Here is a 25,087-nt window from a genome sequence, read left to right on the forward strand (position 1 = left end):
CTGTTTGTTTTCCTCTAACCATTAAAGACACAGGGGGGTGTTGGGGAGGCGATGACGTATAGGTGGACATGGGGGAAGAAGAGACCAGTGAACAGATAGTGAGGACAAGAAAATCAATGCAAAGAAATAGAATCACAGAGCTTGGACAAAGAGAAAAACTGCTTTCTCTCTTTCTTTTTTTGGGGGGGTGGGGGGGTTCAACATGTACACAGACCCATAGGGTTTGGGGATGGTTTTGTACATGGATGTGGTATGTACTGGTTTGGAGGGAGAGCCCAGACTGGTTTATCCTGGTTCTGAATATGCACATATCCTGATTCCTAAGATCCAGTGTTGTGTAAGTGCATATCTGAAGTTTATTATCAGCGGTCAGTGAGGCAGTGTAGTTTGTTTCTCTTGCACATATTTTAAAGTGTAAAAATGATCACATGCATAGGTTTATGCAAATGAAATATTACATGTTTATTTACTTTAAAGGAAGCACCACCTGCTGTGTGCTGCTATTTTGAGGAACCCGTGTGGGTTGTGTGGGTGGGGTTGTGTCGGTGGGGTTAGAGTGTGTGAAGGTATCAAGCTTCCAGTTTCTCATGTTTTGAATGTTGATTGATTATTCAGACGTTCTCTCAAGTCTCCGTGTAATGTTAGTATGGCCTGCTAAGCCTCTTTGACTGTTGCTATCTGATTCATACACAACTTACATTGTCAGAATAACTGTGTAGGTAATGAAGTGGTTGTTTTTTTTGTGTGTTTGCTGCCCAAAAAAAGAGTTTCTGTCTCTTAGCCTGGCCATGATGGTAACTTACAGTTGCACAAATACTGCAATGGTTTTGTTTTTGATTGTTTAAATGAATGAATGATTGTTTAAGGCAATTAGAAAACATTCTGTAGGCCTTTCGCATAACAAAACTGCACTGGCTGAAGACTTAGTTTTGATTAATGATAAGGTAGTTCTCCTGATTTACATTTTATGTTTTTAACATATAACATGTATATTTCATACACTGCTTAAGCTCTTCATAGACTACAGTCTGGTATGCCCTGAAGACACGAAGGATTTTTCTTTTTTTTTCTAGAAGGAACCAGGAATATTTTTTTAGAATCTTTAGAGATTAACAAATGTACAAATGAACTACCCTATGTCTGCACAACTGACATTTTACTTTGGTACCTTATTTTACTGAACCTTATTAAAAGGCTGGAATACATCACTGGGCAACAGCGCAGGAGACTAGTGTAGATATGACAGTTCAGAGTCATTGATATTGGGTTTTAGTTTTTGCCATAAATCTTCTCAGGTGGAAACTGCGGTTCACCCAATACCTCAGATGTTAGACAAGAACAGTCAGTGCAGTCAGTAACAGTCAATAAGTAAACAGAACTATTTCACAATAAGTAATGAAAGAATTTTAATATGCACTGGCTAAGGTTCCCTAATGAACGTTAAGAACTTTCTGTATAAAAATTGGGTTCTATTCTATGTATTACAATTCAATTCAAGAATGGGTTGAGTGTATCATATCTACAAGATTTCATATTTCACCTTGTTGTCTTACAAAAACACCATAGGAATCATTTCACATCATAGAATCATAGAAAGTTTTTCAGTCACCAGTATTCGCATTAGTCATGAGACAGAAGACACACTGGGCTCTGCCATCTGTCCATAATCAAGCTCACAGGGCCAGCAGTCACCTGACCTGGTTGTAAGCTCTCATGTCTGCTGAAGCAGTCTTCTGATGGAGAAGAACTTCCACAGACCTCTTCATGTAGCTCTTCCAGACCTGAACCAGAGAAGGTTGGAGTGGGAGGAGAAGAGGGGCGGGGCTGAGCGTCTGGGCTGGGCGTGGGACATATGGCTGAGTGAGATAGGACTGCAGTTTCCACTTTGGCTTCAAATTCCCAACCAGATGTGACCTCAGGCAGCGTGGAGAGAAAGAGAGAGGAGGAGGAGTGGGGGGGGGGGGGGGGCACTGTGTGAGGAAATCAGCTGTGGAAGGCAGAGAGGAAGATGGGGGACGAGGGGGGAAGATGTTTGTACGTAAGCCTCTTTCCAACCGAGTACTAACCCCATGGGGTGAGAACGTGATGAAAGATGTATGTGTGTGTCTGTGTGTGTGTGTGTGAAGTGTGAGTGTGTCTGTGCATGTGCATCTTTGTCCACAGTGAGCGTCCAGAAATGCTCCAAACCTCACCAGCGACTCTCTTACTCCTCACGCACTTGAACTCCTCGGCAGGGTCGTTGTGAGCTCCTTCAGACCAGGCGCTTGCAGACTGGTGTTGGCACACAGCTGATAGCATTGTCTCATTTCTATTTGCAGATTTCAAGTTTGCTGGCCGTCAACCGGGTGTGTGAGCTAGCCTGTCGATCTGTGTCTGAATAGATCCCGGTGAATGCGAGAGTGCTGTCACAAACCCTATAGACGTGTCTGCAGCCCAGGAACACTGATGGCCTTTCAATTTGCAGTTCCTGCGGTTGTAAGACAAGACATCCGTACATTCTTGCACTTATTTCCAGTTGAGCCGAACCCTAGCCACCATCTTCACGCTTCTGTTTTTCTAAATTATTTATCTGGAGGATGCCGGATTTCCATATAAAAGGGCTGGAATGTAAGAGAAATGTTATGAGTTTGGACTTGCAATTTAGCTAGGATTACCATGTTGCTCAAATTTGTTTTTGTTTCTTAACTTTGTATTCAAAATGATCACACCCTAGTTTAGGCTGCCATTTGGCCCACTTATTTAAAGCCTCTGGCCTAAAGAGAAAATAAGGCAGACACACCTAAAGTAGCCCAAAAATATTTAATGGGACCTTCACCTCCTTCCAGAAGGGCTGTCTTCATCCTGTTATCCTCACACTTATCATTTTTTAAGCAATGATTAATATCAGTCTTCGATAGTGTGAGGATCAGTATTTAACTGGGCGGGATGTGGTATGACTTTACTCTTTAATAAAAAATAACAATGTGAAGTTAATTAAATGAAGAGGTTCCTTGTAGAGGTTAATAAAGCCTAATAAAAATGAAGATTTTAAACAAGAGAGAGAAGAAAAGGCAACCGGTGTCCAACCAGAAGTCACCCTGTGTCCTTATTTTAAAGACTGAAAAAAAGGATTTGCCATTTTCATCAATATTGCACATATACAGAAGGCCTAAACTGAATAATACCATATTTCTTTTCATCATCAAACCAGGCGAAGTCAGGCATCAAGACTTTAAGATGTGTTTTTTCATAAACCTGGCTTTGAGCTCCTCCAGGTATCTTTATCACCACAGGTACATGGTGTTCCCCCAGGCTCTATTCCTCAATTTGATTTTCCCTTTCCCTCAGCACAGTAATCTGATTTCTAGGTCACTGAATAACTGTATCTATGGCCAAGTGACCTGCAGGTCATTTGCAATTTCCTCTTCTTACATATTTCCCAGTGATTTCCTAATCCGTTTCTTGCACTTTCACCGCTCTGAAAGATTAAATGTCCAATTCCTTGTGATTATGGAATGACCTTGACAAGGGCAAGAACCATCTATAGGAATGAGGATCATAATCAGACTTATGATGCTTTGATTACAGCACAAGGCATTGTGTGGCATATCACAATGACAAATGGAGCCATCTTGTCTGTAGAGGTAATTCAGATTCATTTTGTTATTGCTAAAAGGGATATCTCTCATTGAGTATGATATGCACGTAATTACACAAGGGCAGACCTCAGCAGTTCAGCAGAGGGTCAACAGCATCAAGTAGAGCACTGAGGTTAGGACTGATATATGGAAATGAAGAGCTTCTACTAATTGCGTTGTGACGGCCTTTAATATTTTTTATTTTGGAATGTCAAACTGCCTTCCCCGTGTCATCTGTTAAACCTTGATCCCCCTTAATAAAACCCTAGTACATTGTAACTATATATTCTCAGCAGCCACTTTATTAGAAACATCTCCCATGCACCTTTACTTGCATTCTATTTTATTAGGCACACCAATCTTAAAGTGCTCTTTATAAGGCCAATCCCCGTCAACCCTGTTCACCGTATATGGTTCGGGTTGAAGACCATTCTTAACACAGCTGTGACATTGACATGGTAGTGGTATGTGAGTGGCTGCTGGTTACAACCTCACCAACGCTGTGTTTATAAATCAGTGTCACTGCTGGACTGAGATACATCATCAAAGTGCCGGTGAAGGGCTAAAACATCTTGCATTATATTCCACGTAATTTTTAACAATTTTGTTCATAACACAGAAGTTTGTACTTTGTACTTGTATTTAATTTTTTGTTATAGGTAATTCCTTTTTTTTAAAAGCATTCACGTCCAACATCCGAATAAGTGCAAGCAATGAAATCTGCACAGAACGTCACAGGTGGTAGCAATTACCAAACGCTCTGCAGAACATAATTCTTCCTCTAAGAAGTCCAGAGTGGAGCAGGCGAGCGACTGAGTGGGAGTGAGATCAGCGCACGAGGGCTGAGCTGCCAAATAGCTGAGACACTGTGTAATGAGCTAGTGGGGTTGAAGGAGGGTCTTCCACACGTGTTATTACTGCTCTCTGCCCTGCAAACCCTGCCAAGGCGTGGCTCCTCTCTGGCCCCGACCAGAGATATCTCCCTCCGTTCCTCACTCAGACCCCCACGCCAAGATCAGAGCGGCGTTTCGTGCAGTAACACCTCCTCCTATCTTCTCCCATCTCCTCTGGGCCTGGCAAAAATTCGCCCCATTAAAGTCTGCTTTCATCCTGTGTCTGCTTTTGTTCTCGGCCCTCTATTAATTATTCTTGGAGAGAAAGTAAGGTGAGGTGGGGGGAGCTGGGATTGTTCTTTGGTCTGGTTGGTTGGTTTTGTTTTTGTTTCCCCTCCTGTGTGCCCCGCCCCCCAGCTCACAATTTAAATTCATAATCACAGCTGACACCGCTGGCTTCATGGCCCTCTGCTTATGCTCTTGTTGTTTCACGGTTTCCCATGGCGGTTCTGGTCAGAGCCTCATATGCAGTCAGATGGACATGCCGCACAGCCTGCACCAGCCATTTGGGCTCTGTGTGATGTAAACTCATGCAATGTCGTGATGTGCACGGACTTTCTGTATCTCATGGAACAGACATTTGATTTTTTCATTATGCCAACCGGATTCAGTAGATATTTAAAAGCCCGGTTCATGTTTTCATTGTGAGAAAACATGTTTACTAACTTCACATCAACACGTTACATCACCAATTTTCATCCAGTGTTGCTATTTGGCATTAATGTTGGCGCAGTATAATTTTTCAGGGTAAAAATGAAAGTTGTAGAAGTCACTTGTAGACATTCAAGGATTCTTTAAGAACTCTACAAGGCCTTTAGACAGCCTCACTATTCAATAATGACTTCAGTTGAACTGAGCTTATCAAATTGGTACTAAAAAACTGTAAATAAATAACTATGTGTTACAAACGAACATGGCCTGGTGTCTATCAGTTGATTGGGAAATCTTCTGGCTAGCAGAGGTCAGTCTGGTCAGCCCAGCGATGAGGAGACTCAGGGGTGAATGACAAGGAAGCACTCTGATTGGCCCTCAGAGCCACTGACCCCCCCCTCACACCCTTGTTAGGGTTTTTATGTCAGTGCTATGGCAACCGTTAGCATGAGCAGCTGCTGAGACTGACAGAGTCGTAGCAGTGCGTGTAGCCCTTTATTTGAGACTGGTGTAAAACTGCGTCTGCGTCACCTCTGTCCTTGACCATGGCTGGAAACGCACCACGCCTTGACACCAGCTCCATCCAGCACCAATTTTCTGATAGGATCGTTTTTGCCGTCACGTTTCAGCGACTGTGAGAAATACAGTGGCTGCATCTTCCAGGCTTCCAGGTTTGATAGAAAATAGCGACAGTAAAAATGGCTGAAGGGGCAGAGCAGAAGATCTTGCTGGTATATTGCTGGTATATAGAGCTCCTGTAGGACAGTCACCAATAACTGATAGATTTACTGAGGTCTTTGACACAGTTTTACTAGAAGCTATTGTCTGGCCAGTCTCAGAGTAGGACTCATTGCAAGAGTAGTAAATAAATGGTTCATCAATATGTCCCCTTAAGAACAGCCTTGCTTTAAAATGGCCCAATGTAATTGGCACTATAACACATTTTGGGCCGTGTTGTCCCAAGGGATTCTCACCAATGCGTCTCCTTTGAATGAAATTGTCATCTGAATGTGTCATTTCTTTTGCAAATCCAGCACATCTGGGGGGCTTTTTTACTCCACAGAAACACAGAACTGGCCTTCACCGCCTCTGAAGCAGTTGGCTGTGGTGTGGCAATGAAAAATGCGCCTAATTAAAACGTGTTGATTAACTGTGCCTGAACGTTTGTGTGGATGGTTAGAGCTTTATTAGAATCCGAAGGTGCTCCCCCCGCAACACCCCCTCACCAAAGGCTATCATCTATTTCCATTATGGTCATTAGCGATGGCTTCATCTAGTGGGTCTGTCAAGCACCTTTTCCTGTTCTATAGAGTTCCTCTCTAGTTGCAGTGAACAGGACTTTGGCACAAATGTGTAATCTAAAAAGCCACCACGTGGATGACTTGTGTCGATGGCATGGGTCATCACACAAGATGTTTGTTGTGAACTTCAGGACAGTTTGTATACTGCAGGCATGAAGGCAGATTACTGCAGATCCTGCAGTATTTAGATATAGTCAACATACGCTTGAAGAAAGTGAAGCAGTTCAAAAGGAGTAAAGGAGTGAATGTGGAGTAAAGGAGTGAACGAGGAGTTATGGGACTGAGTATTGTTGGACAACAGAGTGAAGGACAATACCGAAGTCAACAATGAAATCTGTACCTACCACCAAATAACTACCACCAAATACCTACCACAATAGACCCCCCCCCCCAATTAATAGACATAAACAGATAACCAGACTGGGTGATCTTAACACATTTTGAAAACTTTGGAATACTGTAAGCTATTAAATTACACAACAAAGTTATTAACATCAGAAACAGTAGAAACAGTAGAAACGGTAGAAACGGTAACCCCTATGGATACCACCATGTTCCACTGACATATTCTGTTTGGCTCATCTTGTATCTGTCCTTATTACAAAATGCTTTTTCGGGAGAGCCTTGGTTTGTTAAATAATAAACGACAGATTTCTGACAGAAAAGAATGAAAGGGACATAAGAGAGTGGGGGGGGGGGTTTAGCACACCAGAGAGCAAAGGGGGTTTAGCACGCTAGCGTGAGAGGGATATAGCGAGGTGTTTAGTGGCTGTTTTCACCCTCAGTTTAACACAGGCAATGGGCCACAGATGACTGCTCAGCTGACAGACGTAGGAAGGGCGTTTAATTCAGCAGCCAGCCGTCTCTACATGAAATATAATGGTCTCTCCTGACATGTCATCTCCTCAGACATCACTGAGAAACCTCAGGGCATAAGCGTTTTGATTCTCGGATGCCCGTCAGGATTTGGCCAGTGGAGATCCCCGACAGTGATAACCTCGTGGTAAATTGTATCTTAATGGAAGAGAGGACATGATCCAGCCACAGTGACAGATCATACAGTATTAATAATGATTATCATTTCTGTAGTAGTACACCACGTTCTGAACAGTGAGGTTGTCGATGATAAGAGATGGGTGTAAACCCAGTGCTTTATTAATAGTAGCAATACAGCAGTTACATAGAAAGTATAATGAATGTCATGTAATTCTCATTAAGCTCTTTCCACAGTTCAAAACGGAGTCACCTTGGGAATATATAGACCTGCAAATGATGTATAATTTGTCTTTACCCTAAACCTTTCTAATCTGTAATAATTTCCATGTTATCGTAATCCATGACAGAGAAAATCATTTGAAAATGATTGACCTGAAATATGTTAATGAACATGTAGTTTATTATTTATATAAACTGTACATTGAGGTTTCCACAATGCCATTTAAAATGTATTAGCCACCTGTAACACCGTTAATGACTACTGTTCTGTTTGCCACTGGGCATGTCCATACATTACTATTTTATGCATAGTCTGTATAGTCATTTATTATACAAGGTGATGTGGCTTCATGAGATTTAACTCCCTTGAAATGTGTGAAATGCTGATGAATTTGTCATGTGATTTAAGGAGAATGAGCAATGGCAATTTTGTGGATAGCATAAGGAGTTAGGATTTCACAACAAGACCAAAAGATCTGTGCAAATGGTTGAAACGTTGACTACACAGAAGTTGACCTTAATGTCTTTCACCTGAGCCTGCTGGGCAAGCTGTCTCTGTGACATGCGCAAACCAAGACCTAAGGCCTCAACTACCACCAAATGATATTGAATCAGTTATTGTTTGGGTTTTTTGTTTTTGTTTGTTTGTTTTTTATTGAAACTTTTCAGTATTCTATAGAATATATAATTCCACTGGGTCATAATAATAAAACAAAAGATAATATACAGATGTAGACAGGAGAGCAGATTTGGGGAGTCCTAGCACCATGAACTGTGTGTTCAATAAGCGGAGGAAGTGTGGATCACAGCTACACTACTTCAGAATATCTGATTTTAACTGCATGACTGGGTCACATTTATGGACAGAATGTCTGTTTAGACCATTTCCTGTGGAAGTACACCAGGTTTTGTACTTAATGAAAATTTAAACACCACACAGTAAGGTAACAAAGGCAAATTAGCATTAATTTACTCCAGCAAATATCAAACCTGTGCTTACCCATCCCTAGCACAAAATTACAAAATTAATTTTTGGGCTCCTGGTTCCACTCTCCTCCCTATTGGGAGACAATTACCAGTGAGCTTCAAAAAAACGGATTTGAGGCAAGATGCGCTCCGTGTCTGGGAAGGTGATGAAAGCAAAATCCTTGCCCCTGGGTTGGCTCCTCCCCCTGGTGAGTGGCAGCTGAAATGTGTGAAAGAGAAGAAGGGCGTAAAGCCGCCCGCTCTAATGCCGCCTGGCAAGCCAACGCCTTCGACCCTGGACGCCTGTCAGCTTGGACGCCTCGGGTTCCCTAGCAGCTGGAGAAAGAGGAGGGTGATGTGGTTCTTCAGATCTGGCCATGCTGCACAGATGTCCTCCTCGGTGTCGTGGTGACTCGCGGATCTCGCTAACGAGGCTAGCGAGAGAAGACTCCCCCCGGGCGAGACAGGTTCCCTGGTGTTTGCTCTGCAAATTTAGCAGGGATTTCGGCCTTCCTGTGCACCAGACTTCACAAGCCCCAGAGGCAACACAAGACCATTTTAAAGAGGTGTTAGGTCTTATATTTCGACTTACATGGTCTGAAGGACAGAGACGCTTTCTGTCTAGACAGGACTGGGGACATATTGAAGAGTTATGTCAAAGTTACAGATATTCTTGGGAAATTAAATATAAATGGCTTAATGATTAAAAAGAAGCAGACAAATCTTCAAGGCACATCGTTTCATTTAACAAAAAAAAAATATGTAAATAAAAAAAAAAAACCCAGAGTAACAGTAAAATCTGACATTTATAAGGAACATGACAGACGCCAGGCCTGTCTTGGTTGGTGTCTTATATGCTCTTTCAGTGTCCATTACAAGTGATTAACATCAGAATGCACTGCTCACATTACATTGCCCTTTGCATTACTACATTAATTGAAATTTGAATCAGTACTGTATGAGAGTATTTCCAAAGCATTCTTGCCAATGGTTTGTAGGTTTCAGTAATTCAAATCTGAACTAGGCTCTTTATCGCTGAAACAATACATTAAACATTTTAATACAGAAATGGCAAAATTACTTAGCCAAACATATTTAGCAAACATATTAGCATTATAATCCACTCAGACATCTGTTTATGGTTTCAGATGATATATCAAACTTAACATAACCTTCTGTGAGCCCTAAAATACTTTCTTCTCTTCATTAAAATTATATTAAATGTATGTTAAATAATTAAATGACACCGATTCATCAGACCTGTAAGAACCGTATTTGCTCTGCAATATTTTCCTGTTGAATGATGAAAGCATGAAACATGATTTTTTTTCTGAATTCTGTGTCTTTTACTTCTTTACATCACAACACGCATCATCCCTCTAAAACATCTCTCAGGAAATATTTGTAAGGAGGAAACATCTTCACAGGAGGGGAACACCCGAAGGTCTTAGCACCCTGCTCTGTGTTCCCGCACATGCCAAACCACACTGGGGACCACCGTTGGCAAGTTTTGTGCTTGTACTAGACATCAAGGATTTCTTTTCCCCATTCTTTGGTATTTCATTCACTTTAACAAGAGCTCAGAGGCTGAGCTTGGTGGATCTATGAAGTCTTTTTTCTTTTAGCAAGCGTTAGAAAGGCAACCCCAGTGTTTGATGTTGCCTATTTATCCACAGACTCTTAACCTGTTTAAAGATGGGATGTTTTCCTCTTTTCGGGGACTGTGTCATTACCGCTAAATGAGAGATAAAGAGGAAGGCGGCCGACACTGGGAAGAGTCCTGATTGGTTGATTGGTTGACCATTTCAGGTGCCAAGGGTTTGCCACCATCATTGGCAGGATTGTCCAGCTTCAGTCGTAGAGGTTCACAGAGAAGGGGCTTAATGAGGAACTGATACGTTTATCAAGTGAGATTCAGTAGGCGTTCTGGCGGCCAGCAGTGTGAGTTATGCAGTCGGTCACCTGTTCCTTCACCACTAGCAATTCTTCCCCGCTAGGTCTTACTTTGCAATACATTATAAAAAAGTAACTCCCATGCCTGAGGCATTGGTGTGGCTCTATTTAGTGTGTGCTACCGTAGATGAACATTAAATTAAAAGATGTATTCTAAACTAAAGTGTTCCTATCTGCGTCAGGCTTGTCACCACAGACAAACTGGTATTAGCCAGTATGAGACTTTCCTGACAGACAGAGGTCAGTAGTGTCTCTTTAGCTGGAGAATATGATCGTTTTGTAAGCATCATGAACTGATGGCCTGATGAGCTTTTAATGGCAAACACACAGCTCAGTGTTACGGGTGATTAGCCATCAATGAGGCATCCTTAAGTGTCCATGTTTGGAGGCCTCTGCTTTTGAACTTCTGATTATTTTAAAACTATAACTAAGGTTACATTTAGCCTGTTCTGAGAGTTTCTCCGCACCAAGGCCACCAACTCAGGCGTCCTTCAGAGGAAGTCAAGGCAGGCAGAAGTTCCATGCGTAATAATTCATGATTATCTTCAATCACTTTCTTTAACGAGGTTTTTGTCCCCATGGTGACGGAGACAATGAGGCACACCACCACACAGCAGGAAGACAGCTGTCTATAAAAACAAATCCTTATGAAAGATTCACAGATGTTATAATAACAAAGTCAGCGAAAGGTAAATATTTAATTGAAGTTAAAACATGATGAACACAGCATTTTGGGAAGGCAGTGATCAGGAAAGATAAAACATTAGGACCAATCTCTGAGCTTGTTCTCATTGGCAGACTTTGCCTGCTATCATTTTAATGGTCCTGAAGGTACAAAAATAATATGTGACGTTCAAGTGCAAAATCTCAAACAAACAAAGCAAGTAACAAGACATAAGCAATACACACTTCTTGTTTGTGGTTCATTTCTCCTCGAGAAATTAAATAAACTGAAAAACTGATAAAGTTTCTTCCTGTTTTAATAATGTTTAGAGGATTCAGATGATGGATACTTTAGCATCATAATCGGTGGTAAGTTACACGCTTACTATTAAAAGAAATAACAAAAATACTAACAGATACTAACTTTATAATGAATGCTTATATAATGAATGCTTATTAGAATGCTTATCACATTGCATGCAAAAACACAAAATCCTCCCTTAAATTGTTAAATGGTACATAAATCTTTGAGGTATAGGGAAGTCATACTTATATGGTTTCATTTCTGGAGGTGTTCTGTGCCTGTCAGCCTCTGAAAGGTTCTTCTTACACTGAAGTTTCAAGAAGGTGAACCTCACATGTGGCATGTCCCTCAAGTTCAACTACACCAGTAAGAAGATATGAAGTCAGGATCTCAGTTATTTAGAAACAATGCATCTCAGCCACATATCTGGAGTCAGGCTCTAGGAAGGGTAGATGAGGTTAATGGCTTTTGCACGCTATGGCAGGAGCACTATTCTCACCAATGACCCACTCAGAAATACTTAGAAAATGAGGGTGAAATGTAGGCATTTCTAATACGTTGGATTGTGGGTCTATGTCATGCATATAGTGTGCATAATAGACTAATTTTTAGTTACGTTACATATCTCATTCCAGGTTGGCTGATGCGTTCAATTTACAGTCTTGTTCTATTCCTATCAAATACCTTTTATTAATCCTGTCACTTACAAAGCTGCAATTTATACACATTTATATTAACTGCCATTTAACCTGCAAATATGTGAGCTATTTTTACCACTATAAAACTGACAGCCAGTTGTTAAACTTATTAACCTATTAGGTGTGTAAAATCCATTAACGTCTGTAATGTGCTGCCGATTTGCTCAGCAGCTGTTATAGCCGTGGTGATCCTGGTCCTCGTCAGTGTGTTGGTGGTGATACTTCGCTACATGTACCGACACAAGGGGACCTACCACACCAACGAAGCCAAGGACACCGAGCTGGCGGAGTCTGCAGACGCAGCGCTGAGAGGGGACCCGGCCCTCTCCGCCGCCATGGATGAGGGCAAGAAGGAATATTTCATATGATACACCGCTGACCCCTGCACACCTCACCCTGTCTGACCCAACCTCCATACCTCACCCTATCTACCCAACCTCCACCTCACACCTCACCCTGTCTGACCCAACCTGCCCACCTCACCCTATATACCCAACCTCCACCTCACCACACCTCACCCTGTCTGACCCAACCCTCCACACCTCACCCTATCTACCCAACCTCCACCTTACCACACCTCACCCTATATACCCAACCTCCACCTCACACCTCACCCTGTCTGACCCAACCTCCACACCTCACCCTATCTACCCAACCTCCACCTCACCACACCTCACCCTATATACCCAACCTCCACCTCACACCTCACCCTGTCTGACCCAACCTCCACCTCACCCTATCTACCCAACCTCCACCTCACCCTGTCTGAGCCAACCTCCACCTCATTTTTATCATGACCAGATAAGTGGAGTTAGGAGAGAAGAACTGAGCACTGGATGTTCTGATGATCTGAAATCGGCCACAAGAACCAAGAGGAACTTGGTTTGAACTCAGAGGACTTGTTTGCATCTGACATGAATCAGTGGTTCAGGTGAATGTGAAGAACACTGCACTGAATCCAGGCCACGAAATGACCATCATGCAACACGGCAGGATGTGCACAGATGAGGAGAAGGGGAGGAGTCAGACCTGCAGGATGTGCACAGATGAGGAAAAGGGGAGGAGTCAGACCTGCAGGATGTACACAGATGAGGAGAAGGGGAGGAGTCAGACCTGCAGGATGTGCACAGATGAGGAAAAGGGGAGGAGTCAGACCTGCAGGATGTGCACAGATGAGGAAAAGGGGAGGAGTCAGACCTGCAGGATGTACACAGATGAGGAGAAGGGGAGGAGTCAGATCTGCAGGATGTACACAGATGAGGAGAAGGGGAGGAGTCAGATCTGCAGGATGTACACAGATGAGGAAAAGGGGAGGAGTCAGACCTGCAGTACTGAGGAAGCACATATGCAGAGGAAGTACTAATGACACTTTCTGTGTCTCTGGAAACTTGGTGTACATCGCTACAATTTTGAATGCCTCAACATTTTTTATTACAATACACTCCAGTTACTCATCTTAAACCTTCTTTGGATTTATATCCAGTATATATACACAGACTTTGTTACTTGACATGGCAACCAACATTGCCTAGCCTCAAAATACAAACAATTCAAGCCTCAGAATACAATCTATTACAGTGGATGATGACTTTGGTCCGACAGTTCTGTTGTCCAGTACATTGGATTTGAAAGAAAACTTGATAATTACATCTATTTTGTAATTAACTTAATCATTAATAAAATAATTGTTTGTGTAGATGTTTCATGATGTGGGATTCTTCGTAGTCTTTGATTGATGCATATGGCTCATGGGGATTCCCTGGTGAGACTCTGGCAGATCTATTAAGCGTGTTTCAGTTCCTGATATTTTTAAAGGTTTTTATGCCTTCAGTCTTGTCACTAGTAAGTGAAATGTAAGTTCAATTAATCTCTGTTCAGGTGACCGACTTGGCCAGTCAAGAACATTCGATTTTTAGGACTTGAAAAAGGCCATAATTGCTCTAGTTGTTGGCAGTGACATTATAGGTTAATGTAAGTACGCCAGGGGCTCTGGTGGGTAATATGGACACGCCAGCGTGTTCAACAGATGAGCCCGTATCACATGGATCAGGCGCAAGTTCTTTGTACTTTCATCTTTACCTCTATTAAATATAATCTTCAATCAGCTCCTGTGGTATTCCAGGTTGTTTACTATTTCACCAGTAAGCTCACCAGTATTATCTCACCAGTATTATCTTGCTCAGTAAAACATCCCTAAAGGTTGATTCTGACTCCCTTGGTAGGTTGGCTGTCAGCTGCATCTAATTTATGCCAGTCTTATTTTGATATTATGTTTTGGTTTGGCATCCTTTACTGGCATCAACACTTATCTTGACTTTCCCTTCCATGTTGAAGAAAACCTTCAGCTGACATCACTCCTTTGGTCATGGCGGAGATGACAGGAAACTGGCGTGGGACACATCTAGAATCAACATCTAGAATCAACATCTAGAATCAACTTCAGCCTGCCTGCACATTTTCTTGTTAGTGCAATAATGATGCAATGACACACAACCACCTAATAACCAAATGTCATTTTCCTAGTTACTTTTAGACATATAAAATGGAAGAACTATGCATTAGAAGTCTGGTCATTCGTACAAGGTCAGTCTGAATGAGAAACACACCTTAATTAAAACTGACAGTCCACACTTTAACTTCAACCTTATGGTTTAATTTAAAACCCAGTAGGCCAGAACAGACGCAAAACTCTGAGCAACTAATTACTAAATTACTACCTTCAAGTAACTACCATGGAATTGAGATTAAACATTATTTCTTCTCTCAGCAGTGCTTAATAACTTTACGGTGCACTGTAAACATTGTATTTGGAGATACCTGTTGAGAAAAAAAAAGATTATTTATGCTTTTAGTCATTGGATTTATTCCATGCTCTGCCGAGATTAATTCTGTCACAGGACAGAAATTGATCTGGATTAATTAAAGGGTGAGAATGGCAATGTTTTTGGGCCCGCATGTGTAGGTCAAGCCTTATAATTAACACCAATAACATACAACTCATATTGATATAATTAACATGGACACCACCAGTAACATACAACACGTATTGGGTGGAATTAAAAAGAAAATTGTTGAACCTTTCTTGTGGGTTTTTCATCTTAGTTCTACACAACCCCGGTGATGTATACTGAAAAAAAATAAAGCATTGGCTCAATGTAATAAAATTTAATTTATTTAGTCATGAATTAAGTTTTTGGATTGAGTCAATGAAAAAAAATTTGTGTGATTGATTAATTCAACTTTATTACATTGAGCCAATGCTTTATTTTTTTCAGTGTAGAAAGGGTTAGGATTAGCATGTTTGTCATTTTTTTACATTATTTATAACATATTGTAACAATAATACTTATCAGGAGAACATGCAAGCTTAGAACCTAACACAAAAAGAAAAAAACTAATAAAGAAAAACAGACAGGGACAGAGACACAGACAGAGACGGAGACGGAGACACAGACAGAGCAACAGCAAGAGGGCATAACGAGAAAATAAAACCCAAACGTAATAAAGTAGATTTTCAAATCTCACCCTCATAAACACTGTCCTCTCTCAGTTCAACTCCTCTAATTAAAAGAAAATCAGCACCAAATCGGTTTCTTTTTTATTTATCTATTGATTTATCGACTGCAAACTCTTTAAATAGTAGAATATTAAGAACGTGCTCTGCACAGGTTACTTGACACTTGACAACCAAAGCTGACACTTTCATGATTAACCTCCCCAAAACATGAATAAAATGACGCAATTATCACCTTGTGCAAAGGGCTCGGTTTGAGATCCACATCAAAGCTGCTTGGTATCCTCTTTCATCCTGGTCTGCTTCCTCAAATGGAAATCAACCTTCAAAATTCAATCATGCAGATGTGGTTTGGCCTGAATTACCTCCATTCTCTCTTCTTTTGTCTCACACTCAGTGTCGTTTATGTTGTATGTGTAACATATTGTAAATTCTCAGTAATTGGTTTTGTGCTGCTTTACTTCCATAGTGGGGTGTTCAATCCACCAAACATACAGTTAGAAAAAGATCACAGCAACTTTAAGAAGAAAGTGTCTTTTTGAGCACTAAAAAGACCCCACTCTAATGGAGGGATCTCCAAGTAGCCTTTTATCAAGAATGTGCTTCCAATCTTTAAAAATTAATACCACTACATCATTTTGATGCCTGGATGATTTATTTATTCCAGTGGGGTAATTTAAAATAAAAGCACATAATAAATATTCCATCTGATGCAGTCATCATGCCTGACCTGGGAAATGACAGAAATACATTTGTGAAAATGGATGTCAGTGTTCTGTTCAGTATCTTGGGTCTTGGGTACAGTTGCATATAGCTCATGGCAACTTTTTGCCTGAAGAAAAAAAAATACTATAAACATAATCAAAGGCATATTTAAAGGTATGGTAAATGTGTATTTTGAAGTACCCAAGCCCTACTGTAATACGCCACTGCCAGGCATTGAGGGCTTTATAATTAGCTGATGATTTGTATCAGTTGATTAAATTAGACTTGCAGAACATGGCCCTAGGACTACAACTGGGAACCATGGGTTTGAGTTTAGGCTCAGACATCTTTGTATTTCCTGACAATAAACAACACATGAACGTGTGTGGTATGGGCTTCCTGTCACAGCGGCTAATTCTAGTTTGTACTGCGTAGATCAATGAGTCAGTGCAAGTTCTTTATATGCCATGATGTTGGCGATGAACACAGTTGGGGTGTGTGAATACTAAATACAACACCAGCTAACGCCTTTGTTAACAGAATAAATGATTCTACTTATTGTGCAAGGAGACACAATTTGGCATGTTTCTTAATTAAATAATAACTGTATGGACTATATTTGTTCTTGGTGACCATCTGTCAGAGCTGAAATGGGGCCAGAGTATTAAATCCTGACTTGAGTTTCATATTCGCAAATGCCTTTCACACACAATTTCCAGACACTTCACTAGTCTGCCACCTCTAAGTGAATCTTACTCAGGCGACTAAAGACTTCTCATGTGCACGGAGAAGTCTGACTGTTAATTATCTGGAACCAAGATGCTTCTCTGGGTGAATTATCAATTCTAACATTATGCATTCTCTGATTGATGACAGCTGATAATAACGATGTCAGTGCCTTTTATTAAAACTGAATATTTTGTCATGTATTTTTAAAAACTGTATTCAAAATTATAGATTATGTCAGGAAACTTTCAAGTCATTCACAGAGAGACTGAGTTGGATGACAGGGTGACTCATATCACAAGCGAAGAAAAACACACTACACAACTATTACACTATGACTTAGATGTCAACAGTCTGTGCGAATTACACTTTATGTCAGCAAATTTTGTTACAAATAAAAGACCCTACAAAGATAATCCTAGCAAGATAAGACCAAGATGACATATTAATTCTGCATACATCATGCATTACAGTTTACTTTTAAAAACTATGCATTCATATGGATTTATAAGGTCATTGTCCTGTGTTACACATGATCGAATTGAATAAAAGCATAACTTATATAAGATTAATAAATAAAAGACTATAATTACAGTAAAACAAAATAAAAAAATAAAAGACTTCTGATATCAGAAGTACAGGCGTTGTATATATAATGTGGTTTTATTAATAATATTTGTTGAAATCTCAAAAAATCTTTACATTTCATCCTATTTACAAAAACTGTAAAATATATATATATATATATATATATATATATATATATATATATATATATATATATATATATATATATATATATTCACGTAATAATAATATTAAGATGTTTAATATTTTCAGGTCCCAAGATCTTTCAGCTCTGATATAAACTTATATAGACTTTACTGTAAGAGAGTTTCCAGCAGTATAACTCTGTTAAAAATCACCATTTGGAACAAGGTTTTTTCTTCAGGAATAATTTGTGAAGCTATTTCTCATGTAAACCTCCATTAATAAAAAACATGGTCTCCAGGTTCCAACAATACAAGCTTTGTGTTGTTATAGTAGATACCATTGTTGGATACAGTGGTTAAGTCTGACCAAAACCTTGATATAAACTTTACATTTTTTTTACAGAAAATCCCCCCAGTTCAATTGATAATATAATGAACCACTATTTAATTATAAGAAAGGGAAAAATCCTACATGTATCCCAGTCAAGAGGAGGTTTCTGTTCGATTTTCCCCAGTCTCCTCTTCTGACCCTCTGTAGAGATTCACTACAAAGCTCAATTTGAAAAGCCTAAATGCTACGGACGCCTTTGATATGACAATACGCAGCATGTCTGGCCACTGTAAGGCACTTGTGTGAATCAAACAGCTTGCTAAGCTTTCAGCACAAAGTCAAAACATTTCACCATGTTTTATTTCCTCTTGGTCTTATCCTACATCACAAGAGGGGGCTTTTGGGAAAAGGAGGAGAGGTTTGAGCAACATTGAAATAAACTGCATGAAAGCTATTAGTCTTCCGCAAGCGGTGAGATGCACGGTGGAGTTTCAAAAGAGATTGTGACCACTCAGTCATAATCAATGTCACAGGGGGCTCGTCGCTGGAGAAAAATGGAAAACGCAGGAGGGACACAGAAGGAAGTTGAAGCTTTAGGTTTGACTCACTTATGAACACTGGAGGGTTTTCTTTTCTCTGACCCCTACTGAAAAATTACTTAAAATAATACTCCATTGTATGTCAAATGAAATTTACAATATAATGCCACCGTTAAATGTGTTGTTTTACCAATGGTGCAATGACCATATATAATTACTACATCTGTAATAAAACACCACCAGTAAATACAGTTTATGCAGCTTTTTAACAGCTTCTATAGGCTACAGTGGCAAAATTGCAGAGAAATACAGAAAGACACAGCACATTTGGGACAGAGGTTTCATCAGTAGTGTACGCAACATGCTTCCAAAACATCCTGTTTCTCCACTTCATTACAATTTTTAATATCTCAAAAGATTGTACCAGTAGAACAGGAGTAAAGAAGTACACTACAGTTACTACAGTTGTTCTGGAATGTTCTTCAGATATATACAGTATAAATCATACACACATACATTATATATATATATATATACATTATATATATATATATATATATATATATATATATATATATATATATATATATATATATATATATATATATATATATATACATATACCTATGTATAAATATACATATATATATATATATATATATATATATATATATATATATATATATATATATATATATTATACATATAGTATATACACATATACATATTGTGACGGTGGGTGCAGCGCGAAGGACGAGACACAGAATCCCTCGATGGCAGCAAACGTCACGTTTAATAAAGACGTGTATTGCGCAATAGCGCACGATAAACACTAACACATTCAGCACAACGTGCAGACATAGACAACGACGAGCACAGGACACTGCGCGAGCGCACATTAAATAGACAAACCACATTAGCCCTACGTGATTACGAGACGATTCACAGGTGAGACACATTATTCACACGACATAGCCCTCACCACAGAGTTCACTGACGCAGACAAAGCACGTGGACAACGTTGACACACGCCCAAAAGGGAGGGGCCGGGGTCCTCAACGTGACAGACGCCCCCTCCAAGGGCACTACCCGTCCCGGGGTGCCAACAGGACCGAGTAGTGCCCTTGGAGGGGGCGTCTGTCACGTTGAGGACCCCGGCCCCTCCCTTTTGGGCGTGTGTCAACGTGACAGACGCCCCCTCCAAGGGCACTACCCGTCCCGGGGTGCCAACAGGACCGAGTGCCCCGAACCCACGACGATGGGCGGATCCGACGCGCTCAGTCCTGCGTCTGGGAGGTGACTGCCCTCGGGGAAGCGTCCGCTACGGACCGCCTAGAACACCCTCCCTGGGAATACAGGGGAAAAGACGTTAGACAAACACAATGGAACAGACACGAATACACACACAGGTACATTCACACACAGAGGAACAAGAGGGAAGAAGGGGTTTGGTACACATACGGGCAAACTCACGAACACTGGGACAGACACACATGACAGTGGCGCCAGGCTGCGCGCCAGGAGGAGGGCGATTAGGGGAGTGAGATCCGGAGCCACTGGTGCTGCAGGCGCTGCGGTGGGCGGTGCAAACCCTCCACCGGGCGCAGCACGGCTGGCGGACGCGCCAGGTGCAGCGCGGTTGGCCGACGCGCCAGGTGCAGCGCGGTTGGCCGACGCGCCAGGTGCAGCGCGGTTGGCCGACGCGCCAGGTGCAGCGCGGTTGGCCGACGCGCCAGGTGCAGCGTGGTTAGTCCCGCTCCTCGGTGGGCCGTACGGGAATCCCTCCTCGCCCAGGGATCTCCCTCCGGACCTGGCAGTTGGAGTGGCTTCCTCTACTTCCATCTCCTCCTCACTGCCACGGCTCCAGCTCATGGGCTGCCCCGAGCTGCCACCCCGGGAACAGTCCATGTCGCTGGCTGGGGAGCGCTCGTGGGATGAGCCCGCCTCTGGACTCCTCCTCCTCTTCACCGTCCCGGCGGACAGTTCCGAGGGGGGAGGGCTCTCCTCCTCCGTGTAGGAGCCCTCGGACGGAGGGTAATCCCCGTTTTCCTCTTCTTCCCCACCATCGTCATCGGGGTAAGCGAAGCACTCCGACGGAGGGTACTCTTGCTCCTCCCCCTCTTTCTCACCTTCCTCGATGGTGGGAGAGAGACCTACGGGCGGAGGGAGGTAGTCCTCCTCCTCTGACTCCTCCTCCTCCTCACCGTAGCCAATGGTGGAGGCGTCGCATAGCGACGGAGGGTAGGCTTCCACCTCTTCCTCTTGCTCCTCCTCCCCACCGTAGTCGACGGTGGAGTCGTCGCATATAGAAGGGGGGTAGTCTTCCTCGTCCCCTCCCCCACCGTAGTCCACTGTGGAGGCGGAGTCCTCAGGCGGAGGGTAGACCTCTTCCTCCGAGTCCTCTGCCCCAAACTCCTCCTCTGGGGTAGACGCGGTGGCGCCGACCACACATGAGCCTACCCTCAGAGGCGAGAGGGCGCGGGACGGAGGGGGGTTTCGCCTCATCCTCCATGTCCTGGCCGCGCCCTCGCGGATCATCTCCGCCAGCTCGGGGTTGTCGCGCTCGCAGTCCCGAGCCGCAGCCAGCTGGAAGGCACACGCCGGGTCCGTCTCCATCTCCTCTAACGTCGGCGTGGCTTCATGGCGCGGAGGGGAGGGAGAGGCACGGTGACGCCGTTTGCAGGGCTTTTTGCCCTTCTTCGGCTTGGTCTTGTAGCCTGGCATTGTTGTTGGTGTCTCGGAAGGCTCGTCGTTCTGTGACGGTGGGTGCAGCGCGAAGGACGAGACACAGAATCCCTCGATGGCAGCAAACGTCACGTTTAATAAAGACGTGTATTGCGCAATAGCGCACGATAAACACTAACACATTCAGCACAACGTGCAGACATAGACAACGACGAGCACAGGACACTGCGCGAGCGCACATTAAATAGACAAACCACATTAGCCCTACGTGATTACGAGACGATTCACAGGTGAGACACATTATTCACACGACATAGCCCTCACCACAGAGTTCACTGACGCAGACAAAGCACGTGGACAACGTTGACACACGCCCAAAAGGGAGGGGCCGGGGTCCTCAACGTGACACATATATGCATATGTTTATTTATTTTAAATTATGTGGATTTTTTTACATTTAGCTCAGAATGCAAGGGGCTGAATTTCTGGGCGCAGTAATTACAGACATTTATTTATAGAACTGTTGTCCAACCAGCTTGATTGTATATTCCAATACTATAATCATCATCTATAATCATTTAGTATAATGATTCAGATCACAGTTCAGCACAATAAACACAGCGTTATTTTAGATTCTGCCATGAGTTGTATTTCATTGTGAAATACAGTCCTGAAATTTTTGTTCTGTTTTTCCTGTGGTACATTTACATAATGAAATGCACACAGAGAGCTGAATAAGCTGTGTGTTGCTATGTAGCTGTGTGTGTGTAGCCATGTGTAGCTGTGTGTAGTTGTGTGTAGCTGTGTAAAGATGTGTAGCTGTGTGTAATTGTGTAGCTGTGTGTAGTTGTGTGTAATTGTGTAGCTGTGAGTAGCTGTGGCTCAATACTGACAAACAGACATTAGGGAAATACATGATGAATAAACACATGTCTTGGAAGTGAGCTTTGACTGTTTTTGAGAGAGAGAGAAGGAGGAGGGAAAGAGAAAGAGCGAGACATAAAGAGAGGGAGCAAAAGAGTGATGAGTGGTGTTTCCATTAACCTCCTTCTCTCTTCTTCCGTTTTTGATCTGCCTGATGACGCTCTGGGCTCATGGCTCCAGGTCACTTCACTATTGCTGCTGGTGATTTCAGCCCACGGTCTCCTGCAGCAGCAGAAGCTCTAACTGTAGAGGTCACAGCTTGGTCCTCCAGCCCAGTGAGCAACAGCAGAGGTCAGCGCTGTGCCACAGAGATGGACATCTGGACTCGGTCAGGTGGGCCAGGGTCTGGGTGGAGGTAGCGAGATGCACCATGACATTGGAACGCCGCTGGTTATATTTAGATGGTCAGGACAAGGTTGTTCATCTAGAGAGTGACCATGACACTGGATGACCCCAGGCCCCTCTGGTAAACCACAGGAGAACGTGCTCTCCTCAGCATGTCCACGTCTGATTATTGCCAGTGTGCTCTGGCTCCGCTCTCTGTCTGAAGGTGGTGTAAATGGAGGCTGACCTGGAGGTGATTTTGAACTCCGCCTGCATGTTCCCCGTGCTTAAGAAATGTTGTGCACAGTCACTGAAACAGACTCAACACAACCATCACGGCCCTGCCGCAGGCTCTTCTGAAATGATGGCGATACACTGATTTACAGAAGCTACAGCAACAAAATGAAAAGTGTAGGGGAATATGTCTGATTAAAGCATGGGTATATGAACATGTGGGAATAAGTCTGATTAAAGCATGGGTATATGAACATGTGGGAATATGTCTGATTAAAGCATGGGTATATGAACATGTGGGAATAAGTCTGATTAAAGCATGGGTATATGAACATGTGCGAATAAGTCTGATTAAAGCATGGGTATATGAACATGTGGGAATAAGTCTGATTAAAGCATGGGTATATGAACATGTGCGAATAAGTCTGATTAAAGCATGGGTATATGAACATGTGGGAATATATCTGATTAAAGCATGGGCATATGAACATGTGGGAATATGTCTGATTAAAGCATGGGTATATGATTATTTCTATTTACAGACTGGGTGTGGGAATATGTCTCATTACAGTTTTGAAGCAGCTTTTCACTTAACAGATTTACACAAAATGCTACAAAACCAAAATAAACAGCTTGTGTGTTCTTGTATTAAAAAGCTTCCATGTTCTTACGTTACACCTAAACAACTCATGGTGCTTTAATACATGTTGTATTGCTTCTTGGTGCGATCCAGGGCGGTCCACTCACAGAATCACAGAACTTTGTTTATTCCTGTTCTGGCACATGTAGTTCAGCTTCTAAGCATCAAGCGTTTTCCAAGCTCAGGCACATTTACTGGAGCAGGACAAAAAAATGCAGCATACAGAGAGACAGCAGTGGTTTTGAGAACCACAGCCCTGTATATGGAATATAGAGAAATTCTATAATTTCTATACATTCTACAACCCTTACAGATAGAGAAAACTGGTCCGGTGCTATATAACTTTTCAACAGAGAATCCCAATTGGCAATGTGATCTAGTCTAGTTTATACTTTATCCAGAGTTCTGCGTACTTGTCTTGCTTATTTTACACACTTGGGGCTCTTCCCCTTGGAGAGATATCGCATCACATTAATCAAGATGATGTAATGAACTAAGCATCGCAATCTGTGACAGCGCCACCCTCATCCGCAGTACCGACGCACCCCGATTACTTTTTAACGACCTCATTAGTTAGCCATGTTTACTTTTGTGCACACAAGTCACGAGGCGGGGGGCTTCACATCTGGAACCCCGCGGTCCGGCCGGCCGACGGACGCGACCCGGTCTGCTTTAGCCAGCGGAAGACGGTCCGAGCACGTAACGGAGGAGAAGTAGGACGAGGACAGAAGAGACGGGGTGGGTGGAGGACGTGCTGAGCTGGAGATGCGCTGCTGCATATGTGACGAGTCAGCGCTCGCCGCGGTCTTAATCAGTGCGCTTTAGAGGCCATTACGTGCATCACGCAATCCCCCGAAAGGCACAATTACCAGCAGAAGGAGGCCATTTATCGGCCCTTATTATGGCCTCCATATCACAGGCAGCCAGGCCAGTGTAAGCGCAAGATAGCTGCCTCATGGAAAACAGCGCAGCGCCTGCCAACCTGAAGTGTTTGTTACTTACACCATAAGGTCTTCAAAGACTGTCAGAGGTCTGATTTATGGCACATAAATCATAGGCATAAAAAACTGAAATTCCTTCTGAAGTCTTGTGTCAATATCTCTAGGATACTTTTGTTAAGTGCTCTACGTAGTGCAAAAGCCTATCCTGCCTTTCAAACCTGATAACAGAAATGCAGCTTTAATACAGCTTGCATTGTGTTGTGGCAGAAATGTAGCACAATTACAGTAAAGTAACTCAATTACAGTAAACATATTTCCATCTGCTTTGTGCTGACTATATCAAGCACAAAATACATTTCGTTGTTCAAATTAGTCAAAGATCTTTCTTGCCATATGCACTGAGCGAGCAATGAAATTCTTACTCGCAATCCAGAAAGTTCTCATCCCATGACTGAGGCAGAAGCGTGTGCGGAGACAGAGACAGGTCCAAAATATGTCTAGAGATGGTTTTATGTGATGGATAAAGGTAGCAGCTTTAGTTGTTGTGCTG

At 42.4% G+C, this 25,087-nt stretch overlaps 1 protein-coding gene across 6 annotated transcripts in view; it reads left to right on the forward strand.

Moving 5' to 3' along the window:
• gypc (glycophorin C (Gerbich blood group)) overlaps positions 1 to 25,087 on the forward strand; it is a 40,569-nt gene that overhangs the window by 7,821 nt on the left and 7,661 nt on the right. Inside the window, exons 3-5 of one of the 6 annotated variants that reach the window (XM_076998349.1) lie at positions 11,590 to 11,628; positions 12,430 to 12,606; positions 13,063 to 13,967. In XM_076998349.1, the coding sequence (XP_076854464.1) occupies positions 11,590 to 11,628; positions 12,430 to 12,606; positions 13,063 to 13,076 (230 nt within the window). In that variant the 3' untranslated portion in view covers positions 13,077 to 13,967. Of the gene's footprint in view, positions 1 to 11,589; positions 11,629 to 12,429; positions 13,968 to 22,578; positions 22,732 to 25,087 lie in introns of those variants that run through there. The other 5 variants (XM_076998347.1, XM_076998348.1, XM_076998350.1 and 2 more) reach the window with 5 other exon arrangements.

Source organism: Brachyhypopomus gauderio, chromosome 3 (genome assembly GCF_052324685.1).
Source record: "Brachyhypopomus gauderio isolate BG-103 chromosome 3, BGAUD_0.2, whole genome shotgun sequence".
NCBI classification, from domain to species: Eukaryota; Metazoa; Chordata; class Actinopteri; order Gymnotiformes; family Hypopomidae; genus Brachyhypopomus; species Brachyhypopomus gauderio.